General features: G+C 36.8%; 4 protein-coding genes across 5 annotated transcripts; all 4 read right to left on the minus strand.

The window, feature by feature from the left end:
- Positions 1-164: 164 nt before the first annotated feature.
- Positions 165-4,621, minus strand: LOC134840700 (uncharacterized). Of its 2 annotated transcripts, XM_063856684.1 has the most exons (3): positions 2,674-4,621; positions 2,065-2,223; positions 165-1,707 (listed from the first exon to the last, which is right to left on the minus strand). In XM_063856684.1, exons 1-3 carry the CDS (start codon positions 2,709-2,711, stop codon positions 1,533-1,535), a joined length of 372 nt encoding a protein of 123 aa, XP_063712754.1. In that variant the 5' UTR covers positions 2,712-4,621; the 3' UTR covers positions 165-1,532. The 2 variants fall into 2 exon arrangements, with proteins under 2 accessions (XP_063712754.1, XP_063712753.1); XM_063856683.1 differs by lacking the exon at positions 2,674-4,621 and having other exon boundaries at positions 2,065-2,624.
- Positions 4,622-4,738: 117 nt separating this feature from the next.
- On the minus strand, positions 4,739-7,339 carry LOC134839653 (uncharacterized). The gene is made up of 2 exons (XM_063855275.1): positions 6,958-7,339; positions 4,739-5,768 (listed from the first exon to the last, which is right to left on the minus strand). Exons 1-2 carry the CDS (start codon positions 7,189-7,191, stop codon positions 5,532-5,534), a joined length of 471 nt encoding a protein of 156 aa, XP_063711345.1. The 5' UTR covers positions 7,192-7,339; the 3' UTR covers positions 4,739-5,531.
- A 3,560-nt stretch (positions 7,340-10,899) lies between these two features.
- On the minus strand, positions 10,900-11,907 carry LOC134840030 (testis-specific gene 10 protein-like). The gene has a single exon (XM_063855657.1). It carries the CDS (start codon positions 11,905-11,907, stop codon positions 10,900-10,902), a length of 1,008 nt encoding a protein of 335 aa, XP_063711727.1.
- Positions 11,908-12,051: 144 nt separating this feature from the next.
- LOC134839517 (arfaptin-1-like) lies at positions 12,052-20,702 on the minus strand. Its single transcript, XM_063855095.1, has 4 exons — positions 20,589-20,702; positions 16,766-16,920; positions 16,107-16,691; positions 12,052-13,118 (listed from the first exon to the last, which is right to left on the minus strand). The coding sequence occupies exons 1-4, from the start codon at positions 20,677-20,679 to the stop codon at positions 12,969-12,971; spliced, it is 981 nt and encodes a 326-aa protein (XP_063711165.1). The 5' UTR covers positions 20,680-20,702; the 3' UTR covers positions 12,052-12,968.
- Between the last annotated feature and the right edge of the window lie 1,039 nt (positions 20,703-21,741).

The raw sequence follows: 21,741 nt of genomic DNA on the forward strand, positions 1-21,741 counted from the left end.
GACACAGTTGGAAAAGAGTCAACGAACGCAAAGACAGAAAAAACTTGACTTTATTGGAAAAAAATTCATTTATCGAATTTCAAAATAAAAAATACATGTCCTTAGGACTATTTAAATTTCAAGACGAATAACTTATGAAAGTTTTTTGAATAAATCAACTCAATTTGAGAAAACTCGATCAGTAGATAACATTGTTACTCTGCTGGTTAATCTAACAAGGAAACTTTGTTAGGAACGAGAAATCGATCATGCTTTTCCGCGCCTTTTCCTTTTTTATAATTGGAGAGCCAATTTTCAATTTAATTTCCTTTTAGCAAACGAGAATAAATTGAAGTCAGATGTGCATATACACTGACGAATGCACTTCTGTAGTTAATAGAGCATTTCAAGAATTTTCCTGAAAAAAAATCATCACGACGTTTATAGGAGTCTGGATTAAGTTCAACTAAAAAAAAACAGAAAAATAAAGCGATACGATACGGTCCATAGCCTCTAGGGATATTTCGAAAAACTAACACAAAATCTGCATTTTAATAGATCATTACGAAGTATCCAAATATCACTACTCGCAAAACTAGCAATCATGTAGTTATGGTAGTATTTCAAATCACGACTGAAACGACTTTCTTAAAATATATCACTTGATCCATTCCGATGATTATTTGTAGTACCTGATTTTGCATCGGAAAAAGTTTAAAACAAAATTAGTAAAAACAGACAAATTATAACACATCCGAAGACATATTTCTTTTCTACTTTCAGCGGTAGGAATATCAACTAAAATAAAAACCTTAGATTGAACTCGAATTTCTTTAAATCATCACCTCTAAATGGCTAGTCAAATATGACCTCTTAAAAGCTTGCACGTTGACAGGATTTTATAAGGTGATTACATATTTAAAATTGAAATTTTATTCTCTGTACCATCCGATTCGATTGTACAGAGAATAAAATCCAGGTGACAATCACTTCCGAAAAAAAACAGAAAGTTTCCCAAGATTGTACCGGCTCAGGTACAGGTTCTTAACACGCTCTTATTTACCGTGAAGCATAAATTTCGGTCGATTTACAACAATCTAATATAGTTTGAAACCATTACAGACAGCGAAAAATAAACTGAAAAAGTTTATTTTAGTATGAAAAACGAATTTTGTTTCACAAAAATTCATTTTACTGGTTGTCTTAAGGCATCTCTTGAATTTGATCGATCGGTGTTTTTTCAAATCATTTCGTGATTCGTCCTTAGCAACCATCTATTCGTTAGTATCAGTCGGATTGGTGAACATCAGCCTGGTTGGATGGATTAATTCTTCAATTCGAGTCATCGTCTCTTTTTCAGTTCCATATCATTTTTTTGCAGAAAAAAATGTTCAAAAGTCTTCTTAAAATGACTTTCTCTATTTGCAGCTCAAATGAATTTTGCAATATTAAATATGCAAAACACCGTATGAACAATTTTTAGACAACTTTTAACTTTAAATTGGCAAGGTGGTTGGGTGAAGAGCCGAGTGATGATCTATCTCTTCTTCAGTTCAGTTGTCGTCGTCATCTGGGAAGTTCTCCTCTGCATGTCTCATCTGGTCATGGATCTCCTTCACACTCAAGTGCAGACTGTGCAGTGCCTTACTCATAGTCTCAAACTCACTCGCATTGAAGCCTTCTTTGCCCTCCTCAGGTCCCCCGGCACGCCCCTCCCCCCGATCACACCTAGCACAATCAGCCTCCTCTTTCTCAGTACCATCAAGTTCAACGAGCAACATAGACTCTGTCATAAGGATAGGAAGCCTATTGGGTAGTCAAAAACTCGACAAAAGAAATCGGCAGTGAAAACTTTCATGGCCAGTAGATATCAACTTCTCAGTTGATTAGTTAAAACTGTTCACTTTCAAGTTACTGATTAAAAAATGCGATAGAAACTAGGGACCCACAAGAAACGACTAGATAAAAAAAGAAGCAACTAGACGTTCCAAAAATTTAAGATATCCGGCTGCTTTTAGAACTTGAATCTGCAAATGACAATTAATTCCACAAATTACTAGCTAAGAAGTAAGGATCATGTCGCACCGGAAGTGGAGAGCACAGATGGCTTCTTGAGTCTTCCTCAGTTTCTCCAACTTGGGCAGTGCAGCCGCGAAAGCCCTGTTCCTCGGGAGTCCCTCGCACACTGCACTAAGCACTGGCTGTAGAGTGGCCTTCACACTCTGCAGCAGAGGGGTGGGGGACCTGGACAAGGACACTATTTCACATAACATTGCACCCCCACACGCCTTCAGGCAGAAGCACATAGCTAGCTCCTTCAAACTTCATCAATTTGTAGATTAAAAGCCAATTTACAGTGGCAGTGATTTCTACATGAGGATGCGGCGAAATGGCTTCTCGCGTACCATTTGGGAACAGTTCAAAATAAAACTAAAGTCCAAGTTTCTAACTGACTTTTAGGCTTGATGAACGTGTATGGCTCGTGTAACGCTCCTCCATCGGTGAGTTTTCCCAACTAAAGTAAACGTAAACAGGCACAATGGTTTTTTCCTTTTCGGTTATATGAAAAAGGGGAAGAGTCGAGTGAAAAGAGTCGGTAAAGAGCCATATAAGTTTATCAAACCTAACAATCAGTTCGAAGGCCATACGAGGCTACATTACTAATGGGGCTATAGTGTGAAAGAGTGTCTGGACCTAGTGACGGCGTCTGCTCCAATATTAGCCAGTGGCATCAGAGACTGGAACACACTTCCAGAATTTGCTCCCTTCTTTCCCTTGGGCGGCTGGAAACTGACTATTCAATCAGGAAAGACACTCGTTTCAAATTGGGGACCCCAAAGCACTTCAGAGCTATTCAAATCACCTTTCTAAGGCAAAAACTTTTTAAAAGTAAATTGTAAAAGATCTCGTGTATACTAAGCGAGTGCCTTTCAAGTCTGTTTTCGTTCTCCTGTTGGGGGCCATAGAGTGGCTCTTGCTCACTCTCTGTCGCTCTTTATCTTCTCTCCCTCTCCCTCTCGTTCCACCTATGCCCGTGGTGTACCTTAGGGTGATCGGAAAGGGCGGTCATCACTATTTTAAGTAAAAAATTAGCGCGAAATTTTGATGCGCACAGACATCGGACAAATTTACAGAGGCAAAGCTGCGCTTCGTATCAATGGCGAACCAGAAGAAATGAACGTTATCGATATTTAAGAAAAATTGGAGAACTCTCAACAAAAACCTATCATCTAAAACTGTTATGCTTCAAAAACATAACTGCTCAAGGATAACCGCTGCTGTTCAAGTGGCCAGAATGTTCCGACCAAACTAAAAAGAAAAAACTAAAAATGACAAAATAAAAACGAAGAGAAACTTTTCATAGCAATTTTTGTGTAATTTCCCTTTGGCTAAAAAAAGGCTTTAAATTAGGACAAAATGCAACAAATAGCAGAGAAATTTTTTGAAAATTGCTTTAGATTAAAAAATCATGACCAAAAGGGCTTTGTTAAGATAACACATGTGACACCCTAAGAGCTTTCTTTGAGTTGGTCAGATTTGTCATGAAAAAAAAAAACGACCCGAAGCCAACATATCTTTCCACACTTCAAGTGGTAAGAACAAGAACAAACATGTCAAGAAACTGTTCAAATAAACAAAAATAAAGATTACATTGACATTTCTTTCAAAACATGATAAGCAGATAAAATGACACTGAATGTTCCGATCACATTCAGTAAAAAAACTACTAAAAATCGGTTTTTCTCTTTTTCTTCAAACTAGTCTCGTTTCTTGTGCGTGCTCGCTATCTGGTTTTGCGTGCATAACAAAAAAAACGAAGAGCAAGAACTGAAACAAAGCACAATACAAAGTGCCTCCCCATTATTCAATGGTCGGAACAAAAATCACACAATGATAAATAGATTTATCAAAAAAAAAGTTTTAACTTACCTCATCTTTTTATTATCGAGCTGCTGAAAAGTCCAATCAATTATTTTTAAAACCGAATTGGGATCAAGTTCGAAAAGAATCTAGCATAAAATATTGCCAAAAACAATACAGCAATTTAACTGAAAAAATAGCTGTAAATCAAAAATCAATTTTTGTATAAAAAAGTTTCAATTAATTCTTAGAAATTACCTTCAAAGATGATAAAATCTACACTACTTCCATTAGCTTCTGGCATCAAACTTTGAACCAGCAAAAACAAACGTAGCCAACAGACAGCAAATAATAGATGACTGTAAAGTTCTTTGAAATCGAAATCAGCTCAGAGTCACAAAGCCAAACAAAATCCGACTAACGTACACTAGAGAAATTGCAAGAACCGATATACGTATTTTGCAAAAATCTTATGGCACAAAAAAAAACAATGCCACTCAGTCTACGCTAAGCGACCTATACCAATCAAGCAAGTTTTTGAAATGATTCATTTCTTTTGTTTTATTAGTAGTTTGTTAAAAGGGCAAAGTTTACTTTGATAGCGCTTGCTAGTGGGCGTAGCTAAGATGTTATAAACTGAAACTTCTTATCACAGAGCATCCAGAAATACTTTCGAAGATTCACATAAAGACAGTCAACAGACATTTTGAAAAGTCTCAATGAAAAACTTTTTTGAACATCATTTAACTTGCAAACTTCGAAGAAAAAATATCGTGTTCAAGCTTTTTGAAATTTGAGAACTTTTCATGATTGACCGTTTTTCCTTTTACCTAAACCAAAAAATAGAAAACTTTATCGACAATTGATTTTTTTTTTCAAATATTAGTTACTAATGGTAGTCGATTAACTAAAGCTGCCTAAAAAAGTTAAATTAATTACTGGAAGAAAAACTCCCAATTTTCAAAAGACATTTTCCAGCAATTGTAAAAAAGGATACAGTTTCACCTTTCATTATCCCACCTCAAAATTACAACCGACAGGCTTCTACGTGACCGTTTAATTGTAGTAGTTTATTGCTTGGCTAGAAAAGTTAGTTTTTGGACCACCCTGCTGGTTGTTCTCAGGATGTGCAATGCTGACCTCCTGACTCCTCCATCTCCTCTCTTTCTTGTTTTCCTTCCTTCCTCCTCTCGCTCTATTATTCTGAGTCGGCATTCCACTAACTTCGATTTCAATGACTTTTAACCAATCAAAATCGTAATTAACGCTTTCCGTGTTATGCAGTAAAGTCAAAAAGTGTCTTCAGTTACTTTGTGCAGGCATTACGCAATTCGAGTTGGGCAAATTAAGCCCGATGCATCGAATATCGGATTAATATAAGTAAGAAGGATAAACATTAATTTATCAGCAGAAGCTCAAGGATAAAACCATAGTCATTCGGAAAAAAGGACTTACAGACACACTTTAGCACGGCCACACAGCCAAAAAAAATTGACAATAGACTAACAATTAACAAAATCTACACAAATTAGATTAAATTTCTTTCTTTTTTATAAATGATCTAAAAAATGCACACTAAATTTTGTAAAAAAAAATTATCGCCAAAAAGATCTTCGTCGCATTGCACCCGTTGCACTGACTTGGTTTAGATTATTCAATTTGCTTCTTCTTATTCTTCTTAGTCTTTTCTGCTATCTGAACTTGTTGGACGCCCTGCTCCCACTCTGCTGTTCAGTGGTGTCCGGGTGTTGGTGTGGATGTAGGTTCTTGATGGCGTCGTTGAGTGCAGTGAGTCTACCGGAGAGATTGTCGAAGTGTCTGAACTGGTCGTCTGCTGTGGAACTGTGTCCGTCCACGGTCACTGTCTTGTCCAGAGACTTCTCCATCTCAAAGTGCGCTATGCACAGACTCTGCTGACAGTTTCTCACCTGCAACAGAAAAGCGAGTGAGTCACTGCTGTTCGCTCCATTCGCTCAAATGAAACCGAACTTCATTGATACTTTAAAACAGTATTAAAACCTGCCCATTACTTTTCCAAAAAACCAATTTCACATTATCATTCTTTTATGTATGCGTTATTGCATATTACCCATTTTCTGGTAACCCGTTCAGCCAAAAGCGCTCATACCTAGTGTAGTAAAGAATATATTTATGTTGAGCTCAGTGTTGTCCATGAGCTTTAAAATATTGCTCCATTACTTGAAGAAAAAACAAATTATTAAATTTCCAGCGGCCACAAAACGATACTCAAATTGTTTGAACTACTGAAAATCTTGCAGATTTTGTTTATGAACTTGACTGTGCTATTATCGAGCATTGAAAACTTGAATGACTGGGCTTGATCTTTTATCTATCAAACTAACTCCTGTAGATTTGGTATATTATACAGAGTTTTTATAGCATTAAATTAATTAATAAAAGTGAATACCAAAATCATTTAGTCCAAAAAGCTTGAATAGAAACCAATATATTCCAACACGGTACCGTTGCTTTTTTCTGACCAAGTACTCGTACGGTCATCGTTCATTTAAAATCACAATGAACACAAGGATAGCCGGTTAGTGTGCAAGTTGCTCAGAATGTTCCGACCAGTCCTAAAAAAATATTTTTTCAAACTGGTGTCGTTTATTTTGGCGTGGTGTGATAAAAGAATCTGAGCGAAAAAGTAGAGCTTACACATTTTCGTCAGTCATTGCAAAATAAACAAATTAGAAAAACATTTTTTGAAGACAAGTAACAAGAAAAACAAAAAACCGAAAATACAAATTTCAAAAATCGAAAATACACACCCGAATACAAAGTTCCTCCCCATTTTCAAAAAGACTGAGCTAAAAAAGCTCTCACTTAAATTAAAAGTATGATTAAATAAACTATCAATTTTGTTAAGAAAAATACAAGTTAGAAAACGGAAATATTTATTTCTAGCAAAATAAAACGGATAGTTTTGTGCTGACCACTCAAAGCGTGGGGGAAAAACTAAAGCCTAGTAGTCCCAATTTTCAACGCAATTTTAGGTACTCCAAAAAACTCGTGGGCAATCCAATGTAGCATGATAAGTCAGCCCTTCGAGCAGTGACGCGAAATCCAAAAAGAATACCTAGTTTAAACTCAATGAACCTGTTCCATCTTCTGCAACATCTGCTGGAATCCGTCCTCTCTGTTGGGAGAGTGGAACTCACCGACCAGCTGGTCCAGTCTCAACTGGATGTTCTTCAGGCTCTTCATGTCCCCTCCTCCCCCTCCCGAAAAGGTGTGGCCATTCACGTGAGCGGAGGCAGAGTGATGCCCCCCTCCTCCCCCTACCCCGCCTCCACCACCCCCACCAACCCCTCCGTGCTCGCCCACATTCATTTCCAGCAGAAGTAAAACTGTCTACACTGGATTTGGAAAGAAAATTGCAACGAACAAAACGTAAATGTCCTTTGAGAGAGCGGTTTCGCCGTTTCTTCAGATAATAAGAAAAAGGTGAAAGATAGAATCAAGTAATGTTTGCAACATAAAATCTGAAAAAAAAAAAAATGAGATTGACCTAGAAAACAATTCAGTATAAGTATAAATTTGCCAAGCCTATAGCATTTTTTTTATTTATAATACCAAAAATCATCGGTACCAAGCTCGTTTAGTTCACTTCCAAACAGTGATGCAAGCAAAGTTGGAAAAAAGGGGAAACAAGAAGCTCCAGTAACTTCAGTCAGGAAGTCTTTCACTACAGGCCTTCACAATATACTTGACACGGACCTACTGGGGGAGCTGACGACAGCAGACAGCCAGTTAGGCCAACTAAGAAAACACATCTTAGCAAAAGACAGAGAAGGATTTTCGAGACTGGGCAGCTAGATGGCAAACTTTTGGGACGACGCCTCAGTAATTAACGATTGCATTATCATTGACAACAGAGTAGCAATTCCAACATGTCTGAGGAAAGCGGTAATGGCTCGATTGCACAGGACACACTCAGGACAGGAGGCAATGGTGGATGCGGCACAATATCTATGGTGGCCAAAATGCACAGGGAGATCATAGACTTGTGCCAATCCTGCAAATCATGCTCAGCGTATGGTAAGAACCTTAAAACGTCAAAATCATTCAATTCGGTAGAACCTTTGCCGGAATTATCGGGAGTGAATGAAGAATTACAAATGGATCTTGCTGGTCCCATGTTCGATTCTAAGGGGAAAAAAACTATTTATACTAGTCGCAATTGATCGGTTTTCGAAATACCCATCTGCCATGATCACCAGGAAGTCAGGGAGCGAGAAAATACTCAAATTTTTCAACAATTATATCCACCAACATAGTATACCAAAGAATTTAAGGACAAACCAATATTCGGGATTCAAAAACGCTAAGCTAGCAGAATTTTGTAAATCTAAGGAAATAAATCAAGTATTCTGTCCAGTAGGAGACCACCGAGGGTGTGGGTTGGTAGAAAGATGTATTCAGACGATAAAAAAAACTAGGCACAATGCAATTGGATCCAAAATTTGAAGATATACAATCAGCAGTCAAGTCGATATTGGAAGATATTCGGATAACGCGTCACAGCATTCTTAAGAAGTCACCATTCGAACTTCATTTTGGACGGAGACCGAATACAGAATGGTCTAACTTTAGGGATAAATTAATCTGTTCTTTGAATCTAGATCAACAGAAACTGGAGAGATCCCTACTGAGGCCGGAGGAAATGCGAGAATCGGCAGACTCAAGAACCAGACTGAAGGTGGTGAAGAAGGGAATGGTGAGCAGAGACGTGTCACCAACCCGTTGAAGAAAACAGAGGAAGAGCCAGATAGCATTAGGACATTAGAAAATCTGGCGAAGGCAGCATCTGACTGGAAATCGCGCAAAAGACACCTCACACACAAGGAGGGATCCGAGGCGCTGAGAAAACTGACAGAAAGAAATCCATTATTAGCAGCAAGCCTCAGAGGCGACTTGAACCAAGGGACTTGAACCGATTCAGAGTGGAACAGGAGACGCCAGCACAGAGAACAAAAACAAGTAATCTTGAGCTCGATCTTATTCACTACCCGGAGAAGGCAGTTGTATATCGGAAGATTTTAGACAGGAAATCGGGTCGACCTTTATTCAAACTGTTTAATGGGAAAATCGTTAAGGTTACTACCAAAACTTACATCACTGAAAATGGGAAAGTAATTAGAAAGAACCACATATCGCTTAAACCGAAATTCAAGACAGTATACTGTTCAGATTTAGGTACAAAGACACCGGCCGAAAGCACACCGAGGAAGCCATTTTACCAGTGCAGTTCAAGTAGACCAAATAGACCAGTACACATCTTGCCAAGACCAGATGTTTCGCCGGTTTCATCGTCGAACTCAGATGCAGAAAATAAAGAGGAGCCATTCGCGACATTGGACAGACTGCAAGCCAAGACGATTAAGTTATATTCCTCATTGACGAAGATAGCAAAGAAGAATCCGCCAACTCTAGCATCCAGATATGTACTACGAGAAGTTGCAAGCGGTGGAATAATCGACCTGACTATGTCCTCGAGTAGTTCTCCAGAGCACGAGGTGCAGGTGGTACAGCCGGTAGCAAATAAGCCAGACGCGTAAACGACAGAAGAATGCCCAATTTCCGTAGTACCAATCTCAGCAAAGGAGGTGCAAGGTACGAGCCAGGCGTTAGAGAGAATTGACTGTCCAATATCCTCAGTACCAATAACAGAGAAAATAAAACGCAAAGCAACTCAGAGGAAGGTCAGCAATGGACAGAAGCGGAGAAGATAATTACTTCACAGAGTAAGGAAGGAAAGACGGATGCGAAGATAGGGACAACTTCAGGAGTGGCGAAAAAGAGATAGGAGGAAACCAAAACAGTAGACAAAATGAGACCAGAGAAAAGGAAAGAGAAAAAGAGCGGTGAACGAGATAAAGACTCACAGGTCTCAAGCAATTCAAGGTCATCGGGCAGAAGTAAGCGGCAGACACAGTTCTTTGGAAGCCCACTAAAACATTCAGTCATGATTATAGAGGAGAAATCGGGACTACAAACGAGTCCAAAATCACTGGGAGATATTCCGTCGTCATCGGGAAATACACCGTCACCATCACCGAGGAGGAAACTAAGGAGACCAACGTTCGCGACTAATAAGCCGGAGCAAGTACAAGGAAAGAAAACTCTCTGATATTTTAAACTCATTGATTAAATTGTTTACTGTGAACCTGTGACTGAATTTCATACGTTGTCTGAAATTTTCGAGAGGGGGAAATGTGGTGGTAGTGAGTTGACCACCTAGGATAGAGGACGTAATGAATGAACTATGCATCATATTAGCATCATGTTAGAGATCATTTGGTTAATGCAAATTAAAGACCTGCCAATCATGTCTATTGATCTAACAGCTTGGTGGTGCTAAAACCAGGACTCACTCTTCGTTAGCTATTGCAAGATTATAGTTACCTTCCATTCAATGATCCATATTTACTTATTTAACTTTAGTATTAATTCAACCGTATTATTAGTTCAGTTTTCATTTAAATTTAGGGGATATCACATCCATTTAAAAAAAACTATCTTGTTTTTGAAATTATAAAAACTGCTGGCATCAATTTAAATTTTTCCGAAACTACATAAATATTTCTTTAGACATTTAAATTTTTCTTCAGTCTGATTTTTAGCAGTTTCTCTGCCAATTTTGGGGACTTTTCGAAATTTTGTGACGAAAATTCCAAAACAATTTTTGGGCATATCTAGTCTCTACAAAAATTCATCAAATTTGTGGTGAAAAAATTTAGATTGTTTGCTTTTTCCGCGGATCTGCGAAATGTGAAATCAATTATCATAAGATAACTCTACTTTGGCGTGGAATCGAATACCGCCCGAGCAACTTACTATTTTTTTTTTCAATTTAAAGTGCTCGATTTAAATTTAAAAAATTTCATTTAAATCGAGTGGGCTCATAAATTCACATTTAAATAAATTGAAATTTAAATGAAAAGCTAAATAGTCTTTTTTAAAATTGACATCACTGCTTCCAAATGATAATCCTAATTTGTATTTTTATATTCGGAAGAATGATTAGTTTTATCTCATCTATATAACATCCATAGCCTGGCTTTGATTTGGAACTGAGATTCTCTTGCTTTCTTCTGGGTTCTCTTTAGCCACTTTAATGCTTTCAGAAGATTCCGTATCTTTGCTAAACTCTTCCTTTACTTCATCTTCAACATTTTTTAAACGGCTCTCTTTGACTTCCCTATTGAACATTTTCAGTTTAATATTCCGAATTTCGTCGAAAGTTCGCAATAATTGGGTTTCTAACGCGTCGTTTTCTTGATTAACCGTTTCTAGTTCTGTCTGAGTTGCGGACAACTTTCCCTCTAGATTTTCTATAGAACATCTAAGTTCTTTCTTCTCATGATCACTCGAACTCTTGACTTCAATTAGCTCTTTTTCAAGAGTCTTCTTTGTGACGTCTAATGAACTGATCAATTGTTCAAATTTTTTCAGCTCTGAAACCAGCTTTGATCTTTCTTGCTCTGAAGTTTTCGCTGTGGCCGATAGTTTACGATTACAATCTACCAATTCGTTCATATTGGCTTCAATTGTCAATAAAGTGTTTGCATTTAATTTTTTCACATCTTGTATCTTTTGAAACATTTTGTTGATGTTTTCGATTTCCATCGCTAAATCGTTTCTCTGAATATTCAATTGATTTTGTTCTGCTTTCAAATTGTTGTTGTAATTTTGCAGCTCTAGAATTTTCAAATCTGATTTGTGCAGTTTTTTCTTGAACATTTCTAGTTCCTCTTCAAGTGCCGCTCTTTGATTTTCCAGTAACTTTTTCTCGCTACTCATTGAAATTTTCTCTTTATCCATTTCCACTTTTAAGTTCGAATATTCTAAATCTTTATCTTCTAATTTTCGTTGTAACTCAACTACTAGTTTTTCTTTGATTTCGCAGCTTATTCTTTCGTTGTTCAGTGAGTGCAATAATTGCGTTTCGAGTGTTTGGTTTCGTTTGCGCAGAAGTTGGTTCTCCGAAAAGAGACCTTCTACTCGAGATGTCAGACCATTGAACACATTCCAAACAGGCTCCATTTTTGATTAATAAGTCAACCAGAAAAATCTGGTTCGAGTTTTGGGGCAAAACTTTTTGATTGCTTTTTGAAAAAAAAACTGGAGAAGCCTGAAAACTTTTCGTGTAGCGTTAACTAGAGTCATTTTGCAATCCGATTTTTAATTCTGAGAATGAGGGGATAGATGGACAAAATTAAAAAACACAAGCAAATTATTCACTTAATAAATGATAAATTTAAATACAATTCAAATATTAACAAATTAGTTCAAATGAACATTATAAACACAATGAAGCCACTCTGCTGATCAACTTTTTCTCTCAAAAAAAATCAAGTTATCGGGAAAAAAAGTTTTTATTTATTAATTCTTCGGCAGAGCTCAGCAAGAAAAACTACCTCAGATACTTCAAATGCACTTCTAGCCCGATGAATACGACCTTCATATACACCACATCACATCAGCATAAAAGCATGAGTATGGAAAGGACCATAGACCACTGTAACCCTTCACTATTGCTTGAAACTTTCCACCAGCATCGACGTAATTTGTTTACTTTTCAGCATAAAACACTCGCAAGTAGCTACTGAATTTACACACTTAGTAAGCACTCAGAAAACCATCTGTTCACCATTAAGAAAACAGAGCGTTCAGTTACTGTACAATAATTTGGTGAAATACGTTACAAATTTGTGATATGCTAAGCCTTGTTTAAGTTTCTGAATCTAATAATTTTTCAGAATCCAGAGGGAAAATGATTGGGTGGAGACAATAACATAGACACACAATAATGTAGAGTGATGACATCGCTATATTAGAGACTGCAGTTTTATCAGTTCAGAAAGAGTAATCAGATTCGGGTTTTTTTGCATGCAATTTTTGTATTCATCTTCAAAAATTAGAAAATTTTGAAAGTTTCTGTACACTGATGCTAGGAACCTTGTCATTTATAATATAACATTTTCACCCTAACGCTCAGGCCAAAGAACGTTCAAACCATAATTAGTCTGATAAAATTGCAGCCTTTGTCTTTATTATGGAACCAGTTGACTGTCTTCATCGTGTTGGCCATGTGGTGAGCCCTTTCAGTGCAGCTCCAGGAAAGAGGGTGCCTCGCCCTCTTCCACTTTGACCTTGAACTGCTTCACCACAGTGTCCAACTCCTCTGCATTGCCAGACATGAAGGCAGCCAGTGCTGTCTCGAATAAGGTCAACTGACGGGTCATCACCTTCACCTGTTAAGAAAGATAAACTAAGAAGGGCAATAACAAACAGTGCTAAGCAACTTTTGTTATCATCACTTTCTGTCTAATCTTAACCCAAGCACTTGCCATACAACACAAATATAATCAAAACATGAAGCGAAAAAAAAATTTGAATGTTGAAAAAAAATTTAATTTAATTGATTTAATTTAATAAATTGATTTAATTTATCCAGACAAAACTTGAGTTTTCGAATGCGTTTTTCTCAATTTGGGTTAAAATTAGACAAAAGTGAAGACAACAAAAGTTGCTTAGAATTTCATCACAATTAATATGGTGCAATTTTTTCTTCGAAATTCTCAAACAAAATTTTACCCGAAATTAAGTCATTTTGGCTTTTTTCCATTAATCAAAAATGACGCCGAAACTACTTTGTTAATTGATGAGAAAAAATATCACAAGAAGCCTATTACACAGACCAACAAAGTTCTAGAAGGATTAAATCTCCAAAAGTTTGACTAAATTGCTTATAATTTGTTTATAAGCAAAGATTTTGGGTTTTTTACAGTGAAAATCAAATTTCTTGACTATCAAGCAAAAATATTTTTTCTTATACAGGTTTTTGGAGATTTAACCTTTCTAGAACTTTATTGGGCTATGTAAGAGGCTTTTTGTGATATATATTTCTCATCACTTAACTAAGTAGTTCCAGCGAAATTTTTGAATAGTTGAAAAAAAAAGCCAAAATGACCCATTTTGCACCATATTAATTCTGATTAGAAGCTAAGCAACTTTTGTTTTATTCACTTTCTGTCTAATCTTAACCCAATTGGAGAAAAAAGTGTTTGAAAATTCAAGTTTTTTTCATTTTGTCCGGATAAATTAAATCAGTACTGTTCTAGGTGAAACAAAATTTTCGCATGTCTCGATAAAAAACAATTAGGGGGCCAGCTAAAGCTGGGGGTACGTAATGATATTGAATGAATTTGCTATAATGATGCGGCACGAAAGTGTGATTTCAAAAATTTTACTTTGCCCAAAACCTTAGTTGTTTCTCTACTATATAAAGAGAGTAAAAAAACTTCCAGATAATCAACTTTTCCAGGGAGATAACATTTCTACAAAAAATTAAGGCGTCATCGCTTCTGCAGGAACAATTATCGCAACCGGCTCTTTGAATTGAACTTTTCATTTCAGATTTGATTGTGTGTTTCTAAAAAAAAACGGTCAAAAGGTTTTCCAAAGTTCATAACTTTTTTCTCAAAAAAGAATGTTGCGGCAAAGATTCCCAAATCTGAGTTTCCCGATCAAACAAACTTGAGAATTGGCAAGGTAGTTTTCGCATAAAGTCAAAAAACTTCCTAAAACTGTTAAAATTGCAAAACTTGTTTGAAGGCACTAAATTTTTTCTCAAACAAACTGCGTATAGCCAATTATCAACTTACTTTCAAAAACATTTTGTTTCGATTAAATCCATGATATCAGATTTGGCAGGATAGTTAGCGAGAAAGTCAACAAATCAAAAACTTGACTTCTCCGAAAAACAAATCTTTTTGTGTAAAAAAAGTGCATAGCCGCCTATGCAGACGGAATTTACGAAAACTGTTATTTCGATTGAACTCAAAACCCTCAGATTTGGGAGGGCAGTTCTCGATAAAAGGTCAAAAAACAGAAATTTCCGAGGGCCATAACTTTAAGTGTCGGAAAAATTTGGGCTTAGTCGCTTAAGCAAATGAGCTTCCCGTTCTTTGAATTGAACACAAAATCTCAGATATGTCAAAGTTTTCGATATTTTTCAAAAAATTTAAAAAACGGTCAAAAATCGACTTTTCCGAGGACTTTTCGTGTAAAAACTTTGTGAGTGGCCGCTAAAGCAAGAGAGCTTCCCACTGCCTGTTATCGCCATTGAAACCATGATATCAGATAAGAGAGGCTAGTTTACGAAAAAAAAATCAAGATTCACAAAATTCTGAGGGCTATAACTTAGTGTAAAAAAATTGCGCGCAGCCGCATATGCAGGAGGCTTTTAAAAACTGTTCTAATCATTGAAAGTAAGAAGTCAAATTCGAGAGGGTTAGTTTCCGAGAAAACGAAAAAATATATAAATGGGTCAAATATTCCCCCACAGACTTTTTTGAAGGCTGAAGACAGAGGGGTCAAGTGAAAAGAGACTCTTTGGGAGTATGGAGGCTCATATTAAAGTAGGCGGTCTTTTAGTTCCCTGATACGACCCAAAATTAGTTATTAAGCCCATATAATTTGGGCAGAGCAATTTTTTAGCGAAACAAAAAAGGAAATACGAAGTCAAGGTAAATAAAATTACATATTGTATGAGTAAATCAAACAGTAAAAGCAACATTAAATAAAAATGCGCACAGCAAAAAAAAAAGATTCCATGATGTGACAACTAAGCCCACAACAGATAGGCGACAAATAATTGGCCGACAATTTTATTTGAAAGAATATTTTCTGTTTGAAAAAAAAAAACAGGTCCTGGTCAGATTCAAATCCAGAACCTTTGCCGTCCAAGGCATATTCTTTCAGAAAGGCGACCCCTGGAAGCGACCGCGAAGGCATGAAAACTTCCTGGAGAAGACAAGTCTCAAAAGAAATGGAACCGCTCCTAAAACCCTATCGTTGCCCAAAGAAGAAATGGGAGGAAACGTGGATGGAGATGTGTCAAGAAACTGCTGAAAACCGCCAATAGTGAAGAGCTGTTGTATGCGACTTAACCATGGCGGACAAAAGGCAGCAATGCCTGCAAACGTCCTAAGAAGAAGAAGAAGAAGAAGAAGAAGAAGAAGAAGAAGAAGAAGAAGAAGAAGAAGAAGAAGAAGGCATATTCGTTACCTCCATGCTAAGTTAGATGGAAACGCACAGAAATTATATTTCATTCTGAACCAAGATACCCGTAAAAAAAATCTATATTCCAGATTGATAACGGTTGCTAATCGCAAGCGTAATAAAGAACCTTTTCTCAATCAAACTGCAAAATATTTATTACACTGTTTTTAACTTACTCTGTTTTCGTCTAACAATTTCAGTTTGATGTCTACATCTTTGTGTAGTGTCTCGAAACGAGACTTGTGCTGTTCTAGGTTCCCGTCGGACTCCGAGGAACTCATCGTGCCATGTGTTGTTGTTGTTGGACTTGTGCCATTGGGAGCTGTGCTGTGCGTTGTTGCCTCGGACCCGAGTGAGGACTCTGTCTCGTTACGATATGCATCGAATTGGACTCGTGCATACTGGTACTGCTTCACAGTCATGACTGTGTCCTGGGTAGTTTTGTTCACAAGCGTATCCATGGCATCAATGAAAAAGCGAATTGCACTTAATAGTGCGTCTCCATTCTTAACAAGAGACTTCTGTGTGTTGGCATTACTTGTGAAAGCATCGTGCAAATCTGGTTGCTTAAAAGACAGTTCCGAGAAAAGCTCGGCTAATGATTTTTGTGTCTGGATTACATTGAACATGTGTGCATTAAACGATTTAGCCAAAGTGAGAATTCTATTGTACTTTGCTTGCGTGTCCAGGAGGATTTCGATTTTCTTTTCCAATTCTGGATCAACTGTTTTTGTTGTTCTTCCCAATTTCTCGTTAATTACCTAAAAACTTCCCCAATTTCAGCTAAACATCATATAATAAAAGGCACTATGAATGTCCTGATTTTGAATGTCACCTGTTTGCTGCATTTGTATGTGTTCACACTCCACACTTTCAAATTCGCAATCTTCTGTTGCATCTCTACTGATCGCACTGCTTTGTTTTTAGAGTGTCCAGAGTCGGCGTCTTCTGGGTGAGCTATTGCCGGGTCAACAGGAAGCGGCTTCACTTCTGCAATCAACATGCAACTCATCAGAATGTGTGAAAGAATGAAATGACATCACAGAGACATTTTAAATGAACCAAATCGAGTGTTCAATGCATGAGGCTGAGTTCATCGCAACTGACAGAAATGGAAAATCAATTGCTCAACATTTTTCCACTGAATTTCTGAATATTTTCACACAAGGGCAAACGGAGCTTTGCATCACTTGCGATACAACGAAAGCGTAGTATTGCAAGCTAAAGGATAGAAAATCAAACGGAAAAACAAAACGAATAAATATAGTTGAGAAAAGTTGGAAATTTTTGAAACAAAAAGACACAATCAATTTCAGAGAACAGCAGAAACACACAACCACCAGCATAATATAAGCTTTTAGCATAACTCCGACAAAACGTTTAGCAAATTAAGCCGACAAAACGTCAATATACACCCATTGAGATGAGCCAGCAAAAGCTGGGCGGCAACTAAGGCAAACAATTCTGGTTAACCACCTGTTGACCGGAAAACAAACTTTTGAGCGGAAAAGAAAAAAAATTCAAAAATTTGTCTCAGGCCATACCCGTAGTGATTTAAACTGAAATAAGGTATTATTTCTTACATTGGGAAGAACGTACATTCCATTCTGTGATCTCAAAATTAGATATGGCAGGATACTTTTCAAGAAGAGGAAAAATTAACCACAACACGATAAAAATTTCGTAAAAAGACTTTTCCTAAACCATACCTCTTTTTCTATCAAAAATAGGATGTAACCGTTTATGCATAGTCTCTGCAGCATGTTGTTTCAATTGAATTATTAACCTCAGAATTGGCGGGCCAATGATTGAGAAAAAATAAGTTTCCGAAAATAAAACAAACGATCAAAATCTCAAAAATTAGATTTTTCCTAGTTCATTATTGTTTTTCTACTAAAAAACGGCGTAGCTGCTTCTACAGGGAATTTTCTCACAGGCTGAACCTATAATCGCCGAGCCAATTATACAGGGAAGATTCGAATTTCAAGTTTTGTCAATTGAACTCTAAAACTGAGATTTCCCAAATGGCAAAAACGATGTAAATTTAGAAAACGGCTTCCAGATAGCCATAATTTTTTTCTACTAAAACTGGGGCGTAGCCGCCTGCAATTGGAGGATTACAGCAACTAATTTTTGCTATTTTATTCAAAATAAAGGCGTATTGGCTCATGCAGAAGAGATCCCAGCTACCTGTTCTTTTCATTGAAACCCTAGTCTTAGATTTGGCGTAGTAGTCTCGGAGAAAATATCCAAGAAATTGAATCAAACATTAACCCCACTGGAATAAATTTTCAATGGCGTTGAAAATGGGGTAAAAAAACGGGATAGGAAAATATGTAAACAAGGTATAGTAGCCGATCTTTTCTTGAAAATCGGTAAGCAGTCGTCGAGAAAAAAACAAGGATAGCCAGTTACTATGCAAACAGCACAGAGTGTTCCGACCATTTTTTGACTCTAAAAAAAACCAAAAAAAAATTTCTCTAGAACTTAGGCACAATCGACTGGCATAATAAAATAGGCAAATTGGGAAAGCTTTTGTAGAGAAATGAATAGAGAACTGAACAAAAACATTTTCAAATTTTTTCGAATTTTGAAAGAATAACTTATCATCGAGTACTTCCAATTTTGAATAGTTACAGGTTGTTTTCGTGTGTAATGAGTGACTAAAGAAACTGCTGAGCAAACAATTTTTCAAAGATTCGAAGCTGAGGTTCGCAACACTTGCAATGCAACAAGTGAAAGATTAAAACCGCAAGAGACTCAAGAACTATCAAAAAGGACTTCGAACGTTGTTACCCTTGGAGAAAAATAGAAAACAAAAATAACAAAAATAAAAATCAAAAGTTCCTTTTTATGTTTATATTAATTAATTGGGGTTGAAATTGAGCATTTTAAAAATCAAATTAGAGGCCAAAGTGTTATCGGTCTCAAAATCATATCAGACATTTGCATGAAAAAATATTAAATCAATAAGCCGACATAAGTCCAGCCGACAGCTTGTCAGCTAAAAATCAACATAAGTTGTTCGGCAAAATCTTTTTCACAAAGATACATGGACTGCCCAAATAGTATCCAGGAAAGCAATAGATCTACTGAATACAAGAAATTATACACAATTCAGAAACTAGACCGAGCGCTATGCCATCAACTTTAACCGATTTCAAATTGAAATGCTCAATCCTAGAATTAAAACTAATTCCACGCACTTTTAATTAATTTAAAAAATCAGAAACCAAGCATCAGAAAAAAATGAGATTTTTTTGCATTTTTTAACCATAAAATTTTTGAGTGTAAAAAATTATGAGAACATACATTTAATTTACCCTGCTGACCATTATGAAAAAAAGTGTTAAAAAAATCTACAAAAAATTACCGAAATAAAACACCCGGCAAGTAAGCCGACAAAAATTGGTACAAAATAAAAAAGCAGGAAAAAAATCAATTTATAACTGAGAATTTTTTGCATCTGCAGACACATCTTTAGCTCTAGACCAGTTGTTAAATTACAGCTATTGAACGTACAAGTTCGCTCGAAACCAAAAAATTTTATAATTTTTTTTTCATCTTCAATTTTTCTTGTTTTATTACGGATGGCTTAAAGGGGTGATGAAGATTTCTCAAAAACTTAACGTTAGACTACAATCGCTACTATGATCGCTACTGTAAACAAAAAAAATAATAGAATAAAAACATTAGGAAAGTAAGCAGACAGAACTAAAGACGACCGACCTGTGCCGAAAATCTACCAATTTTGAATCCGAAAATTTTATTTACAACTCTTTACGTAAAAGGCACTTATTTCGCCAATACAGTAACCGTGTTATTAATTAGCAATACAGCGGTACACTAACGATGTATGTAGCGGGTATGAAATATACTGATTACCATTTGACAAGGGTAATCAAAAGGGTAATCAAAATAAATGAACATAGTTTTGAAGAAAAAAAAAACATTTTCCCACACAATAGATTGCAAAATAAGCATCGAAAAAAACTAACGAAGCGGTAACAAAATCAAAAAGACTTGAGCAGAAACCCTTCCTGTCGAAACAGCACACTCGCAAAAAAAACACCGCAGTGAGAAGCCACTTGGTCGATATACAATAAACAGGAACTTATAAACCGGGAAGAAATGAGAAAAGTTTAAAAATCGAATGGGTAGAAGTACAACCAATGCAAACATCCAATATCGATTCCACCGGATTTTCGAAATGCTATTACACTTAAAAACAATTACAATGAAAATCCTCTACAGCAAAAAAAAAACGATCCTTAGAAGTGGCAACTACGCCGACAAAACGTACACAGAGAAATATTAGGCCGACAATTTTATTTGAAACAGAAAATTTACCGTTTAAGAGGCCCTGGTCATGTTCCAACCCAGGACCTTTGCCGTCACAGGCGTATTCGTTACCTCGAGTCTAAGTGTGCAGGAGATACTAAGAAGTTTTGAATTCATTATGAAGCAAGGTACTACCAGTAGTCCAGATGACTGCTGTGAAAAAAGTTATTTACGGGGAAAAACTAGTACCCGATTGCATTATCTGGTTTATCGCAAGGGTAAAGCAACATTGCGTTAATTATAATAAGTAAATTATACATTTATACCCCTCAAAAATCTTAGGTGGTGGGGCTAAAAATTCAAAACTCATTCATTACCTCTGAGTGGAGGCCGATGCAAATTTGGGGCAGTCGTAGGCGGATAATATCCAGTAGATTCCTCCATAACTTCCAGTTGCCCATCGTTCATTTCGAAAAATAAATCTGAACTTGCAATCTGAAAAGAGTAACACGACATTAGCAAGATAACCAATATTAATAAGAGGAGACCTACGGCCTGCTGCATCAGGAAACACTTGGTCCTTATTCTGAAAACCGAAGTTACTTTACTAGTCCTTTATCATATCACCCAGTGAAACAATTATTGGAATTTCATACATTAGGTAAAAATTAAAGTATAACGTGAATAAACGTAGTCAGAAGGTTGCGAAACAAGCCAATCAGAATGGTCCTTATCATGTGTCATTCGACCAGAATGCCGTCGAAATTTGTGCGACGAGACGTATCTTATTTAAAATAAAGTTGACTGCACGATAGGTCGATTTTGCGGATTAACGGTGTTATTCAAGAAAAAAGCCGAATTGGGAAGGGTCAATTTGGGCCGAAGTAGTTATTTTAAAAATTTCCATTTGAGCGTGCATGATACGTAACAATTTTATTTTTCACGACAACTGAAAAGCCGCAAAAATCAGAACAACGATTTTTGCTACTAGAAACGATACGACGGAGACAGTAAACGACTGAAACGAGAATTATTGACATTAGAGTAAGAAGCCATCCGCACTTTAACGATTGAACAGTTACAATAGTTACCGGAAAAATTTAACGCATTTTCAATTTATCGACTCAAAATCATAATGTACATCCTGGACGCTTTAATGGACTTGGTCGAGGCCTACTTTGGGCCTGTCATAGACAATTTTTATCGAGTGCTAATGGAAAGAGACTATACTCAAGATGACCCAGAGGGAAGGATGTTGACAGCTGCATTGACGAACATCTTGCGGCTTGAAAACCGTGGAGACCGCTCCACGGAAGTCTTGTTGATGACCGTTTGGGGCGACCATGGAGTGATAAATCGTTCAAGCCTGTCTGTCAAGAGGTGGAGAAATCGAACACTGTCGGGAAGTTACTTAGACATCACTTTCAAGTAATTGCCAGGGGAACTCCTGACGCCTCGCGAAATAGGCCAAACGACAGAAATGCAAATCAGGACAGGATCTGGAAGAGATACATTGAGTGACCCGGTAGT

This window comes from Symsagittifera roscoffensis, chromosome 2 (assembly GCF_963678635.1).
Source record: "Symsagittifera roscoffensis chromosome 2, txSymRosc1.1, whole genome shotgun sequence".
In the NCBI taxonomy this organism is placed as follows: Eukaryota; Metazoa; Xenacoelomorpha; order Acoela; family Convolutidae; genus Symsagittifera; species Symsagittifera roscoffensis.

Excerpts from the sequence above, each read along its gene's own strand:
- LOC134839517 (XM_063855095.1), bottom strand. The coding sequence starts at position 20,679 with ATGAACGATGGGCAACTGGAAGTTATGGAGGAATCTACTGGATATTAT. Across the intron at positions 16,692-16,765 it reads CATACAAATGCAGCAAACAG|GTAATTAACGAGAAATTGGG; the intron begins GTGACATTCAAA and ends GGAAGTTTTTAG. Across the intron at positions 13,119-16,106 it reads AATTGTTAGACGAAAACAGA|GTGAAGGTGATGACCCGTCA; the intron begins GTAAGTTAAAAA and ends CTTTCTTAACAG.
- LOC134840700 (XM_063856683.1), bottom strand. The coding sequence starts at position 2,285 with ATGTGCTTCTGCCTGAAGGCGTGTGGGGGTGCAATGTTATGTGAAATA. Across the intron at positions 1,708-2,064 it reads ATCTGTGCTCTCCACTTCCG|GTGTGATCGGGGGGAGGGGC; the intron begins GTGCGACATGAT and ends TGATTGTGCTAG.
- LOC134839653 (XM_063855275.1), bottom strand. The coding sequence starts at position 7,191 with ATGAATGTGGGCGAGCACGGAGGGGTTGGTGGGGGTGGTGGAGGCGGG. Across the intron at positions 5,769-6,957 it reads TGTTGCAGAAGATGGAACAG|GTGAGAAACTGTCAGCAGAG; the intron begins GTTCATTGAGTT and ends TTTCTGTTGCAG.
- LOC134840030 (XM_063855657.1), bottom strand. The coding sequence starts at position 11,907 with ATGGAGCCTGTTTGGAATGTGTTCAATGGTCTGACATCTCGAGTAGAA.